General features: G+C 35.1%; 1 protein-coding gene across 1 annotated transcript in view; it reads right to left on the bottom strand.

Annotated features, from left to right (window-relative positions):
- The window catches only part of CSMD3 (CUB and Sushi multiple domains 3), a 774,333-nt gene that overhangs the window by 505,970 nt on the left and 253,523 nt on the right, over positions 1-14,840 (bottom strand). The window contains exon 6 of the mRNA XM_075495159.1: positions 14,685-14,797. Within this exon, the coding sequence (XP_075351274.1) occupies positions 14,685-14,797 (113 nt within the window). The remainder of the gene's footprint in view (positions 1-14,684; positions 14,798-14,840) is intronic.

Here is a 14,840-nt window from a genome sequence, read left to right on the forward strand (position 1 = left end):
TTCCCTTTATCCAAATCAAGGACATACAGATTCCTGGACTCAATCACAAAATCTATTCTTCCTTGCAAAAATGGAAATTCAGTATTTTTCACAGAATTTGCCGATTTTCTAGAGTCATGCCAGAAAGCATGACTTTCTGCTTTCTTGCTTTGTGGGAGCCTGCTTTCAGGACTTCTTTACCTCTATAAAAAAAGCTAACTAACTACATTAGAAGGTGCATTCATATCATTAGACCATGAAGACAACCAAAGAAGTACTGGTAAGCAGAACCAGAATTCAGGTTTCAGACAACAAAAGGAACAAAAGCCAGAAATTAGGATTAATATTAGGGTAGCTTACTTCGAAAAAAGCACAAATAGCAGCCCGTAGAATCAGGGGGCTGAAATGTGGAAACTAGTGCAAGCTCTCTACCTCAGACATTGATGTTAATGTATCATAACATATTGTGGGATGCTTTCCATATAACAGATACTTCAAACAGTGAAAGTAGAAAAAGACTTAAAGACATTGTGGAGAATTGTTCATACATTTTCATTATTCTAGGAAACTATGAATTAAAGGCTGAAGCCGCACTGAATTTAGGCTGTTTCTGAATGTCTTTTTTTTTTTCTTTAAAGACAAAGACTATGTAAGAACACTGCATATAAATAATAGATTTTTTTAAATTCATTCTACCAGAGTCATACTTTTCAAATGAAGATACTTCAAAATAAAAATGGAATATTCCCTTATTTCCAGCATACTGACATTAATGCCAAGATCAGAGATGCAGCAAGAAGGTACTGTAGAGAACATGACGTAGTTCCATGTGCTTTCCTCTCTGAATCCCACTGAGATTACTGAGATGGGAAAAAGACATTCTAAGAAAATACCTGAAACCAAAGTCAATAGACTAAATTTACCATATTCTAAGGTCCACCACTGACACAGTAAGAAATAAAAGAAAGCAGGAGGCACTATACAGGATTTGGATGCTCTTTGTGACATCATAAATACTATAATATGAATATTCTATAAACCTTCTCTTGTGTGAAATTGATTGTGCAATTCGTGGGTTTCTGGGGTATAGAATTTTATTGGGAATGCTATGATTGTCATTAAGCTGATTTTTTTTTCTGTTTGTATTTTTATTTATTTCCATTAATTTATTTTTATACCTTTTAAATGAGTAATGTTCCATTCTTAATAACCCTGAGGAAAAATAAAATCCTAAATACAAAAAAGAACAGTTTCTTTGTGTTTTTACCTGCAGAAGATTTTATGTTTTTCTACACAGGAATGTAACATTCTTTGCAGTATATATAATTTCTTAGAAGTTAAGGTCCTTAGTGGGTAACAAGTTGAAATAACTATCACTTAAATATTACTGGGATTAATACCAGCAAAAATTATAAAAGGCACCTCTAAAACAAGTTTCGTATCTTCTCCTGTACAAACTAACTCCCATAGTGCTATGATTTGAGAATGATTTATGTAAACTTATCTTGAGAGAAACCAATTTCTATTAAATATGTCTTTCCTGGAATTATGTGGGCATTTCTGACTGGCAGGAAGTTTTGTTGGTTTTTTGCGGGGGGGGGGGGGACAAAAATTCAATTGTAAAACTCTCTCTTCTCAGAAATGTAGCTATGAGACATCAGAAACCTTCTGGACAGGTCTTGAAAAATATTGAAATGATCATTGTTTAAACTGAAGTTCTATTTGATGCTTATAGCATATCATGTTCTCTGTGTTCCTCATTAGGTTCTGGTTATTTCTACTTCGAATTTGGCTTCTGTCAAAACTGTCAACAGTTTTACCGTCATCGCTAGATATTTACTTTACATAAATTAAATGGCACTATGATCATCTTTTCAGAGGCAAGAGCTTCTGAAAGATTCTACAGATTTCCAAAGTAACTTCTTTCACGTGTAAGAAAAAGTTACTGGATAGCAGTGACTGAGAATTTTCAGCAAGTATCAAGTACATTTGTTCCCCAAGGAAATAATAATTAAAAATAATTAAAAAAAACCCACAACACATTAATTCTAACACAAGATGAGTACAAAGATTAGTATAAAAAGAAACATTCTGCCTCTGTACAAAGACCACGGGGTACTTAAATGCCAATTAAACCCTCAAAAACGACATTGTGATAGCCTCCATAAGAGGTAAAAGGATTAATTTCTTCCAGGTTGGTTAATGTTCATAAATTCCCATTAGGGTCATTGGGTAGCTGAATGATTCTTCACTTAAGTACTACTGACTGATTTGTTCTAAGTGTCAAAACAGTGTGCTCAAATGGCTTAAAAAAAAGCAGAAGGTCAATTTCTTAAAACTGAAATTTCCTTCAAGACCATAATTATAATTTTTTTTATCATTAATTTATTTAACACAAAAAAGTTTTAGAACTTTGAAGGGGAAACTATGATTTAAACATGTGGTTTTTATAGCGCTCTCAAGAAAAGACAAACTACCCAGCACCAGGCTGCATACAAATGAAAAGAAATCTTTTCTTCTTATATCTCCAGCTATAAATCTACATATGCTATTTGCCTATTTGTTACACCTATACACTAGACATATATATTAGGAATTAAAAGGTATTGCCTTTAATCCCAAATTTACTATTAAGTGAAAAGAGAAGGGAAAGCAGTGACAGGTGAAGGAGAGTAGAAAAAGCAGAAGTTTGTTTTACTTTCAGAAAGTCAATATGCCTGTTCCCTTTTCTGTTTGTGTCAGCTTTATTTAATTTGAATATATGTCCTTCAAGTCTCTTTGCAAGTATTTGTACATATCATAGTGCACCAAGGCAGTACTATAAACTAAAACAGCACTACCTAAGCAATTCTGCCAGCTTTGTGAAAAGTAGAAGGGTTCGTGTTACTAGTTTTCAGCTGCCCTGGATTGAGGCTCAAAACACCCAATGACCTACTCCATTGGTAACTTTCTGGGTGACTTTGGGCAAGTCACTTCTTTGGTATGCACCTCAGTTTTGGCATCCAAAACAGACACAACTATTTCCAGTACTATCCCTGTGATTCATGACTTTTCAATCTGTGTATTTCCCCTCCTCCCACAGCTCTATTTATTTTCCAAGCTGCAGGGTCCTACACTCGTCAATCACTTTTCAATCGGAAACTAATCCACGTGTTTGATGATCTTTGCTATCTTTCTCTGAACTTTCTTCAACTTTGCTATATTCTTCTGAAATACAGAGAGGCCAGAGCAACAATGGGAATCAAGGTGCAGGTCGATTTATACAGCAGCATGTTTTCTGTTTTGTTCTCTACTCTTTTCCTAATATTTAGTTTAAAAAGCACTAAGTAGAGCTTTTTTAAGCACCTTAAGTATGGACCTGAGGCCTATGTAATGCTCTTACATAAACTGACTACCTTAGAACATAAGAGCTTGCTGATATTACTGATAATAGTAATTATCTATTATTACAAATTTTATTTGTAAATTAAGATAATTTTGCAGTGCTCACTATGCAAAGAGAGTTACAAAGAAGCAACACAAGCTAAGGTCTTTGAATTCCCTGCAAGTGCAGCAGGAAGACTACATGACTATAACTCCAAGACCCCAGTCACTTAAAGGTAAATTGACTGATGCAGCAATGGTTTAGCAAGCAGTGGTACAAATCTCATGTGCTGTTAAAATAAACCCCTGCCTAAACAGAGTGACCACAGCCTGCTGTTACTCAAAGTAGTAAAGGTGCCCCCGACAAAGTGTAGCAAGAGCATCTTTGCCAACACTCTGGCCAACCTGTTGATGAGAATTTTATACTAAGAATGATGGAGAGGGAGATAATGAGCCACATTTAAATGACATAGCAGTGGAAAAAAGTAGAAAGGGAATGAAAGATTTACAGGAATATGAGAGACTTCAGGAATGATAAAACAGGGTGAAGAGACACAGGTCCTAGTGGACAGCAAGATGAATGTGAGCCAGCAGTATGCCCTGGCCAACAGCATCCTGAACGGTATTAATAGAAACATGGCTGATACACTCATGGAAGGGATTATTCCCACCTCTGTTTAGCACTTGTTAGTTCCATGCCCAGTTGTAAGGCTCACCAAAAGGAAGAGGCCCTCGGAAGAAACTGATAAAATGGAGTGAATTTGGCAGATGGTCCCCAAGATGTTTGGGACTGGAGCACTTGCCCTGTGAGGAGAGGCTGAGGAAGCTGGAGTTGTTCAGCCCAGAGAAGAGAGCTTCAGGGGGGCCTAAAAGGAGCCTTTCAATACATATGAGGTGGGAGGACAAGAGAAAAGAGAGTAAGTAAGTTGAAACAAGAGAAGTTCCGAGCAGATATAAGGAGAAACTTTTACCCTGTGAGGACAGTCAAGCTGTGAACAGATGGCCTGGACACGTTACTCAGTCTCCATCCTTGAACTTTTCAAGATAGAACAGGATAAACCCCTAAGCAACCTTGCTTTATCTCAGTGCCCAGCTTCTTTTGAATAGGAGGTTCCTTTTCAACCTGAATTACCCTGTGATCTTATGATATCTAAGCTACTTCTTAGGGTAACTTAAATTTTGTATGTCATTCATAAATCACCTTTTAACTTCTTCAAAATTATAATAGAAAGGAATTATAACCAACTCTGCATGACACTATTTTTAACAGATCATCAGTCCACTCTATACAGTGCAAAAAACACCTTTTTGATGCAAAATATTCTGGTAGGTTTCAGCTGTTTCATGGCAGGAAGGAATATATTCACAGCTGTGCAGTGGAATTTGAGGACACTGGCACGATCATTTTGAACATTTCTCTCCACACACGCCATCTTATACTTTCCACGGTTTGTCCTGGCTACCTGTTCAAGCCAATTTTTCTCAACTAGCACAGACTAGATTCCAACCAGGCTATGCATTATACAAGAAGTTTTCTTATCCAGTAAGTCATAACTATTCAACAGATTCCCTTCAGGTTCAATCTCCTTATTACTGTTGGTCTTCTCACCTAACTTTTCCTTACAATCCCTCACTCTCCACTCTAATCACTTTACTTGGCTGTCTGTCTTTCTCCTACATATTCCTTTCCATTAAGAACTCTCAGCTCACTTTTTTGGGGTTCTTGATACAAATATTTCTTTTTACCCTTCCTTTTTTTCCTCTCCTAATCCCAGTTCTCAACCTCCATAACTCAGTTCACATGTAAACTTCTCACCACTCATGGACAAAGCTTTGTAAATTAGATAAAAATAGGTGACATTCAGGAAATGCCATGGGCCCTGTTAATAACCCCAAAACATATGAGCTTTCTAAAAAAAATAACACCGGAATTGAAAATGCATTAAAGATGCAAATTTTCTGAAAAGGTAAAACTTAATGTTAATACTGATACAGGATTCAGTAAAAAAAAAAAAATATATATATATATAGTGACATCTTAAAACCAAGCAAGTAAATAAATTTTTAAAAAAATCACTCTTAGGAGTGATTCACTTCACATGGCTATTCTACTGTTGTTCTAGCAATTTTCAAACAGACTTAGAAACAGAGAACGTATGACCAACATGGTTCTCAGAAGGCTTTTATCAAGTTTTCTTTCAAATATGAATGGTACTGAAATTTGACATAATGAAGATCTAAAGAAATTACATAACTGAGAATCTCTTTGGTACTAGTTAGTGATTTTACAGATTAACAAATTCCATATAATAATGTTCACTAGTGCACAAGGTTTATTGCCTCAGCTGCATTTAAGTGAAAACACTTTGTTAAACAGAGGTATATGTTTAATTGATTTCCAGGTGCCGGTGAATGGGAAAAAAAAGTTAAATTCAGCTTTATGGTACTGCTACCGATACAGCACACAAATAAAGCAGCCCATATTTTGAAGTATGAAAAGATCCATTGATTGGAACCAAGGTGGAGAAAGTATAGCTGGAAACTGAAAAGGTAGTTCAGAAAATTCTTTCATTCCTTACTTGGAGTAGAATTCATTAAAACATTAACTTTTCTTTGAATAGATTTGACTCCTTATTTACTAAGGAGTTTGGGGGACACTTTGCAAAAGGTACTTTTACTTCTGAATTAGATAATCTTAGACTTAGTTCTGAAGAGTAAAGCCAAATGTCCTCAACCCTCCCTATACTAGGAATTTGTAAAAACTGTAGTATCTTATTTAACACTAAGAAATAACTTCTGACACAATATAATGCATGGGTCACTTCCATATTCATATTTCAGAACAGAATTTTGGATCTAGTTTTTCTATTGGAAAAAGAATATCTTTCCTATCTTTAGGCAGGTGACTAATCAGCATATTACTCACTCTTCATGCATATGGTGTGATTAGAGTCTTCACAAACAATAAAGGAGGGATAAACATTTAAAAGAGCAGAACAACTATATTTCCCATGCTTTATGCCTCAACGCATAGCTATCCAGTTCATACAATTAAATTTAAAACTGAATAACTACTCTACCTTTATCCTCAAGGACATGAGGATATGATTTCTATCAAAAGTGCAACGTGTTCTCAAGCAACTAAACAACAAACAAAAAACTCTGTCTTTAGGCCAAAGAGAAGAAATAGAGACAGAGAGAAGAGATAATTCTGCATAATCATGTATGCAGTCTGACTAGAAAGTACACGGGAAACTCAAGTATGAGGCAAGACACACAAAAAATCCCACATTCAGTTACTTCATTATCTAGTTCCCTACATCTGGCTGTTGTTTTCTTATCAAAATGATCTCTTTCATTGTGTGGGTGTCCCCTAACTACAAAAAAAAACCACCTCCAAAATGAAAAATTACCTCCTATAATTAAAAAAAGTGGAAAATGCTGGGTGGGGGAGGAGGGAGGGAAGGAAATAGGAGTAAATCATATAGCAGAAATAATCCTAATACATCTGATGTCACTGACAGTATTCATTTTAACATTTAAAATCTGTTTTCCAAAGTTAGCCACTTCAGGTTTGTTTCTTTCGGTGTCCAGTAAACTTCATAATGGTCAAAGCTATTCAAAAACTAACTGGAATGGCTTATCACTTTCGATTATGGTGAAATAATTTTTGGTGCAGAAAAAATAAGTCACTTAATGAAAGAGCCCGAGCATATTATGGGAGCATTTGAATGTCAACATTTTTCAAAGGGGAAACAAAGTGTTCCAACACTTTATCTCAATACCACTAAATATTCTGAATGTAAGCAAGTGTTTTATCCCAGATTGTTCCCTCAGTTGTTTTATCATCTTGACATGAACAGATCATCAGTGCAATATATATTACACTGTTTGGTGGTCATGAAGCATACAGATATACAGGTTAATGTATTAATGTTTTGACCTTATCAAAATGAAGCATTCTGAAGGTCCTATAAACTCTACAGTTTATGTGCTATTATCAGAAGAGTTCCACTGCCAGACAATATTTATTTTAATAGGGTTTTTTTCTTGAATTTTAGTTGGTTTCCTTAGAGGATTCCTTTTTTTAATATATATTTTTATATATATATAATTTAAATATATATAAATTAGATACATAATATATAGTTATATATATTAAAATATTTTTATATATTTATATATATAGATATGAATAGGATCAAAACCACACTAATTTTTAAATATTTTTTTTCCTTTCCATAAACCAGAACTGTTCATATTATCTATGGATTTTATAGTCTGACTATCCCATTTTCCTGGGTTTTTATTGTTGTTTGAAATGTTTTTCATTTCAGTTTATAAAATCCTGAACTTCCAACAAAACTAACCTAAGTAAGGAAATTACTTTCTTTCTAAGTATTATCTAAATTGAAATAAAGAGTAATTCAGTACATTTTTTCTCTTCTACAGAAGAGATGGAATTACCTACAGTCAGTAGTACATAAAACATTGTCATCTGCTCTTTTGTAAACAATGAACAGAAGTGTGCAGAATAGTAAATGAAATAGAAACATATTAAAATGTTTGAATGTACCTAAAACATTAGAGGTTTTTCCTTAGGGTAAGCACGAAATTAAGAAGACACAACTGTTAAATCATTTAAAAAATGGGAAGGACTCTTTACTGCATCACTTAACATTATTTCAGAAGTAAATTATAATGCATCAATTTAAACATTAGCATAGACTACTGTGTTTTCATATTTAACATCAGTTCTATTGACTTTTTTAATGAATGGTGATCTTACTTGAAGTAGAAAGAAGTTAATTAAAATTTTAGAAATCAATCTCTCTGGATCCTTATACACTATCAGAACTAACTTAATTAACCATCAACAGTAGTGTTATTAAAACCTGTAATTGGGAGAATTCTAAAAATAAGTACTTTAAAATGGGGAAGGGTCAACAAAATGCAGCAATTTTTCTCCTCTCTGACTTGACTACAGAAAAATCTATGTCATTCTGCGCACTGTCATTGTGTGGGTGTATAGTTGTGAACAAAAGACATCTCAAGAGTGCAAAGGTGAAAAATCATCTGTATAGCTCAGTATAAGATGAAGCAGAGCTAAAAGACCCATGAGTATGAAAACCTGCTAAAAACATTTACTTGTGTGACAACGTATGCAATTTAAGCTCTTTTTATGCCTAGAGGCAAAAAAAAAAAAAAATCTGCTGAGAAGCTCTGGTAATTTCCTCTCATTCTGTGAAGAGATGGTTCCTTTTTTCTCTATCCATTGCAAAATCAGATAGCCATCTGGGCTGTTTTGACAACAGGAGTACAGGGTCTGAAAAGTCAGAGATTTACAATACTGAGAACTAAGTATCTGTCTAAAAAAAAAAAAAAATCTGTCATCTGTCAAATAAATTACCAATAAACCAGCAACTTGCTTACACTGTCCTAAGCAGAAGCAGGCACAGCCCTTATTTAAGTAGCAGACTTCTACAGATGTGGCACAAGTGATGCAGCACCTTAATTTCTCCCAGGGAATCTCAAGATCCCATGAGCGCGCTGGTAGTAAAAAGCTATTTCAGTGAGTAGTCACATTATGTGAGATTCAACCTGAGATTAAGACACCTACATCTGTGTGTCTATAGTTGTATTAGGTGTATAAACTATTATAATAAATAGAAATCTAGTCAGTATAGTCAGTGGAATGTAGTGTTTTAATTTATCTTAAAGTACACACCTTGGACAGGACAAAACAGCTGCCTATATGCTGTTTGTTGTAATTTTAGGTGTTCTTCCCTGTCTTCTAGTTTCTGTGTCAGAATGGCATGATCTCCTGTATTCCAGGTTGCCAACACCATGCAGATGTCTCATTTACTCTAGCGAACCTCTACCCAACCCCTACCATGTGGTCAGCTGAATCACTCTGTAACCTGCACTGACAGGAATAGCTAGGTATGGGGAAGATTCAGTTGCCCATACATAGTTTGGGTTGGTGCAATTTTGATACTTCATAATATACTACTTTGCAACACCTTGGTTTGTCTGTCAGAAGAGCCTCTGCACTTCTGCCACTGCCATAAAAATATCTTGGATACTGCAGGGGATTTCATACGTCAGTGCACATATATTCATGTACAGCTGAACTGTGCCCCACAGCTTCCCAACTTTAATGGGTATTTAGATACCTATAGGTGTCTAAACCTGTAGGTTACAATACAGAGACATCTACATTTTGGTGTCTTGGAGCTGAATCTCACCTAAGACTTCATTATGACTGCTGAGTCTTCTGGTAGTAGTACTGTGCACTGTTCATTGCAACAGCTTTTGAGGTGAGGAATGAGTGCTAAATTCTGTTTTAATTGTTAGATGTTCTGGAAAAAAGTGAAAAAGACAGTTTTCCCCTTCTGGCAACTCTTGCCAGGATGTTCTGAGGCAGCTTAGTACTACTTACTTTTGTTCTTTACCTGATTGCCAATTGCTTCCAATTCTCTCTCAAAGCAAAACCAACAAAAAAATCTAAGAAAAAATCTAACTCTATAAATCATTTCTGAATGAAGATACATTTCTATTCATATACAAAATGACAGAAATAAAAAGAAAAAAACAACGGAAAATGAAGCAGAGAAAGAGAAAACTTCAACGTAAGTTTTCTCCGTATTGCATCACACATTGAAAGTGTTGACATTTATCTAACTGCAGCTCTACATAGTTGGCTGTCAAGTATTAAGCAGAGTAACCATCTGCATGCTTTTCAACATGAGCATGACAGCTAAATTTTATCCTATTATTAAAAGCTTATGGATATATTTCATCTCTTCATCTGTATTTTCCTATAAGCAAATTCTTAATGGAAGGCAGATGCAATTGTGCACTCAATCAATATATTTGATACTATTTTGTTCATAGTAGAAGCATTAGTTTGTACATGGCTTAAACAGAGGTAAAAGAAGGGGGAAGGAAGCAAAAATAGTTAAGAAATAGGTTTCACACGGGAAATAAATAGCAAGTATAAGGCTACTACTGAAACCTTCCAGAGTTTTAAAGGAGGAGGGAGGGAGAGAGGAAGAGAGAAAGGATGCTGGATCTCAAAAGGTAGCAAAGTTACAGATTCTTAAAGTAACGTTTAACTATCAGAAAACGAAGAATCCTTTTCCAAAAGCTCTTTCAGAGTCCAGGTATGCTTGACATAAAGACTATTGAAGTTTGTGTACACCAGCCTGTAAGACTGCAAGCTGTGAAGCTAACTTAATCCCTTCTGTCCATTTAGATAATATTATGGATTCATACGTAAGTGATGGAGTGCAAAGAATAGCCAACAGAAAGCAGCAAGCAAAAGGAACTTTTACAGGAACTGCAAATGGATGGAGTAAAAAAGCACAACTAATTTTAGAAACAGCAAAAGAGGATTACCAGTGCCAAGAAACATTGAAGTAGCAGCTTCAGGAAGATCCAAAGAAGATTTAGTTCTACTTCAGCCAACAGTTTCTAACTCAAAAGGAGTTTTAACAAAGCATTAAGGACAGAAAACATCAAGACAAAGAACCCTCAGTGAATAGAAAGAAATGCTGAAACAAGGGTGATCAGACAAGCAATAATAAGCATGTCTTGGTTATGACACCACAACCTGGGTAGGGAAACACTTTGAGTCTCTTCTAATTGACATATATCAGTTTGATTATCATTTACCAACATCTTTTAAATATTGTATAATTCAATACCTTTGGTGAGTTAAAATGCCTATTAAAAGAAAATCATACACATAACCTGCATGACAATGTACTTATATGAAGCTGAGAGTTTCCCATAGTTTCATGTACCTCAGTAAATTTCATTCGTTCTGTATAAGCCAATTTAAACATTTTCACAAGTGTTTGCAAGACTGAAGCCTTAAACAGAAAATTAGGCAAAATATGATAATTAAAGAAATTAAAAGGATGTTTAGGAAAGATTATGTAATACCCTAGGGTTTCTGTTGTGGTTTTTTTTTCCATATGCAGCTAGATTTTAAGACTTTGCATTGCATCATTTTTAGTCTTCTTTTCAAATGTCTAGGCCACAGGAGCTTTAGATATTACACTGAACCTAGGCCATGTGAGGCTGCCTTGTGAAAAAGAATCTTAAAAAAGCAATTTTCATAAATTTAAGAGAACAGAAGGGAATAAGATTTAATTATTTAATATCCTGCCTAAAAAAGTGGCCATAAAACTTATTTCTTTACTTTTCTTTGAATAAAACAACCAACAAGGTTTTTTTCAGATTGTAATTGGTATAAATTGCAGTGTTTTGGTAGCAGAGGGGTGGGAGGGCTGCACAGGTGACCTCTGTGACAGGAGGTCAGGGGCTGCCCCATGCTGGTCACAGCTGGTTCCAGCTGGCTCCGCAATGGACGCACCACAGGACACAAATGAACCCATCAGCAGAATTTGTGGCATCTCTGTGCAAATGTATTTAAGAAAAGGCAGTAAACACTGAGAGAAAGAAACAAGGCCAGAGCAGGAGTGCTCCATTCCAGAGCTAGTAACACCCTCAAAGGGACTGGAGACCATGGATAACCCACACTGGAGCAGGTTGTTCCCCTAAGAGACTGTGGGCCATGGTCAATGCACATCAGAGAAGAGCAAATGAATAAGAAGGAAGGAACAGCAGAAGAAAAGAGTGAGAAACAAGAAGGAGCAGAAAGAAACTCCCACACCTTGACCTGAACCTCCTGCACTGCCTATCACATCACCAAAGAGACAAACTGTAATCTGTGGTGGTGTAGATAGAGGAAGGGGAAGGAGAGGTGGTTGGAATGAAGTTAAGCCTCTGAAAGGGAAGAGGAAAGGTGTTTTCTCTAATTGTTTAAATATTTGTCTTTGTTTCTCAACACCCAAATCAGTAATTAAATGTTTTAAATTAAGACTATTTTGCCCAGGACAGCAGCTGATGAGAGATTTTCCCCATCTTCATTTCAACCCATGTGTTTTCTCACTCTTATTCTTCCTATTTTCTGCCCTGTTCTGCTGTGGGGGTAGAGTGAGCGAGTGGCTGTGGGAGTGCTTCGCTGCTACTCAGGGTCAAACTACCACCCAAATACACTAGCACAAAATGTGCAGTTGTGCAAACAAAATCAGCAAGCCAAGGGAGTGATTAGGTGAAAAGAGTACTGAAGTGCCAAACAGTGAAGGAGCAAGAAATATGCAGTGTTCTGAAGTTCAGAACCTCAAGTCTGGCTCCTTCAAAAGATTCAACAATAGAATAAGAAAGTTAAAGTAGATGAAGTGGTAAGAAATTACTAATTCTGGTTATAGAAATTACTAATTCTGGTGGTACTACGTAGGAAAGATTAAGTTTCAAGGAGGGAAGTCAGAAAGAAGTTACAGTAATATCTATGTTAATTAAGCAGGGGAAAGAGCAGGTTTTTACAACAGTTATTACAGTGTAGTACAGTGATAATACAGGCTCACAATTCCTCACACTCTCCTTTAGCCTACCATCGACCCAGAGACCACTCCTCCCTATCACCTGACAATGCATTTTTCCATTTTCTACTATCAAGGTTAATTTTTAATGATCATATCTGTTTCAGTATGCACAAGTAATGCTTTTGCATGCTGAAATTATTTACTGCCTACATATTTTTTGCAAAGACTTGTAAAAGATATTTTCTTCATTTTAAGCATGGTGATCTACTGCAACATTTCATAACTTAGTACAGAGTATGCTTTAACATACATTCAGCAATATACCATTAAAAATGAAATGAGCAAACCAAAATAATAGTAAGAAACACATAATGTAATCACTACAAATTTAGGTGGTAAAGAGAAATAGAAGATACACAGCATATTCAAATCTCCCACATCTACCAACTCACATGCTTTATATGACTTGCAGAAAACACATTTTGAAACTAAACAAAGCTTATTCTCTTTCATTGACTATTACCTCACACTTCCAGCAGGAATGCAAGTATGTGTGTCACCTGAGACATAGTTTGTTCTCCTTTGCTCAGTAGTTCAAAAATGAACATCTCAACAATCCAAATTACTTCACAGAAACCACCAAAATAGTTATCACATGGTTTCTCAGTTGTGGGGTAGGATCAAATAGAGAAAGTTCCTACTTTATATCTTTTAACAGTCCTGTAAGCTAGCGATTTCCCAGTAAAGAGTGTGGTTTATCGTATTTGGTATGAAGGATACTATGCAAAAAATGAGTCAGTGTTTTTTGTAAACAGTTATAGCAGCCCTGGAGCTACAGTAGGAAGGCTCCTTTCACCTAAATTCACTCAGAATACACATTCCAGAACTTCTATGAACTCAGGAAGTCTAAATAGAAATACACAATATTTGCTGAAATAGTAATCAAATTTGCTCTGCTCTTTTATAGAATATGTTATCTGAGGCAATCACACAAGAGTTATATAAAGTTTACTATTATGAAAGATCAATTACATTAAAAAATTAGTCTTAGTCATTTGTTAGTTGCAATTTTTACATTAGTTGATTAATTTTATCAGATTCTGCAAACATTTATGTAGCTAATCTCTTCCTATGCTAAATTTCCTATAGAGAACTGTAGAAGAAATTCATGAACTGAATCTCATTCGGAATACTGTGATTTTTTTTCATAAGATAAATGGAAAAGCACAAAAGCACAAAAAGGGTTACTGTTCCCTGAAGATCCATTGATACACTGTAGATATTAAAAATATTATTTACAGTAATGCTTGTGAAAAAGCAGACAGTATTACTATACACTAATGAAGCTCAGTTTTCATTAGCACTTCATCATTATAATGACCTTGTTCCAAATGGTGATATTCCCAAGTTAATGTTTCAGATGGTTTCACTCTTACTCAAAATAATGCTTGCTAATAAAAACAGTGGATAAGAATCTTACAGGTTAATTAAACCCTTAATAGCACAAGGCATTCAGAAATAGGTAGTAAGAGATAATAGTGATTAATGCTACATTAGTAAATAGAAACTTACTCACTGTTTTACAAACATGACTTATACAACCATAGAGGCAAATAACATATTTTATGATAAAAACATTATTTCTATATCTGTTACACAATATCTTTCAGAATATTAGGACCATTTTAAAAGCTAAGTACTTGCACAGGGTAAAGTGGATATCTGCTGTAATTTTTTTATAACTGTATTTAGATACGCTAGATAATACACTACCCACACTCTAACATACTGTAATTTGATATAACAGGTTGCACAGCTGAATTTATCATTTATGAAAAATTTATAAGGATTTTTTAAAATGGCCCTTCCCATTTCCTCTACGACTTCAGGCACTTTTTTTTCTTAACAAAAACAACCACAACAAAAAATGTATTTTTTTAAATGTACCTTGGTAGTGAGCACTAAATCCACGGTATCGGTGATTGCTGTCTGTTACAAAATGTAGTCTGAGCCAGTTTTTGTTGCTGATAACTGGAGGAGGTATATTCATTCCAGAGAGCCTGAATTAAAACAAACAAATAAAAATTATTATTAAAAGATTAA

This window comes from Mycteria americana, chromosome 2, assembly GCF_035582795.1.
Source record: "Mycteria americana isolate JAX WOST 10 ecotype Jacksonville Zoo and Gardens chromosome 2, USCA_MyAme_1.0, whole genome shotgun sequence".
In the NCBI taxonomy this organism is placed as follows: Eukaryota; Metazoa; Chordata; class Aves; order Ciconiiformes; family Ciconiidae; genus Mycteria; species Mycteria americana.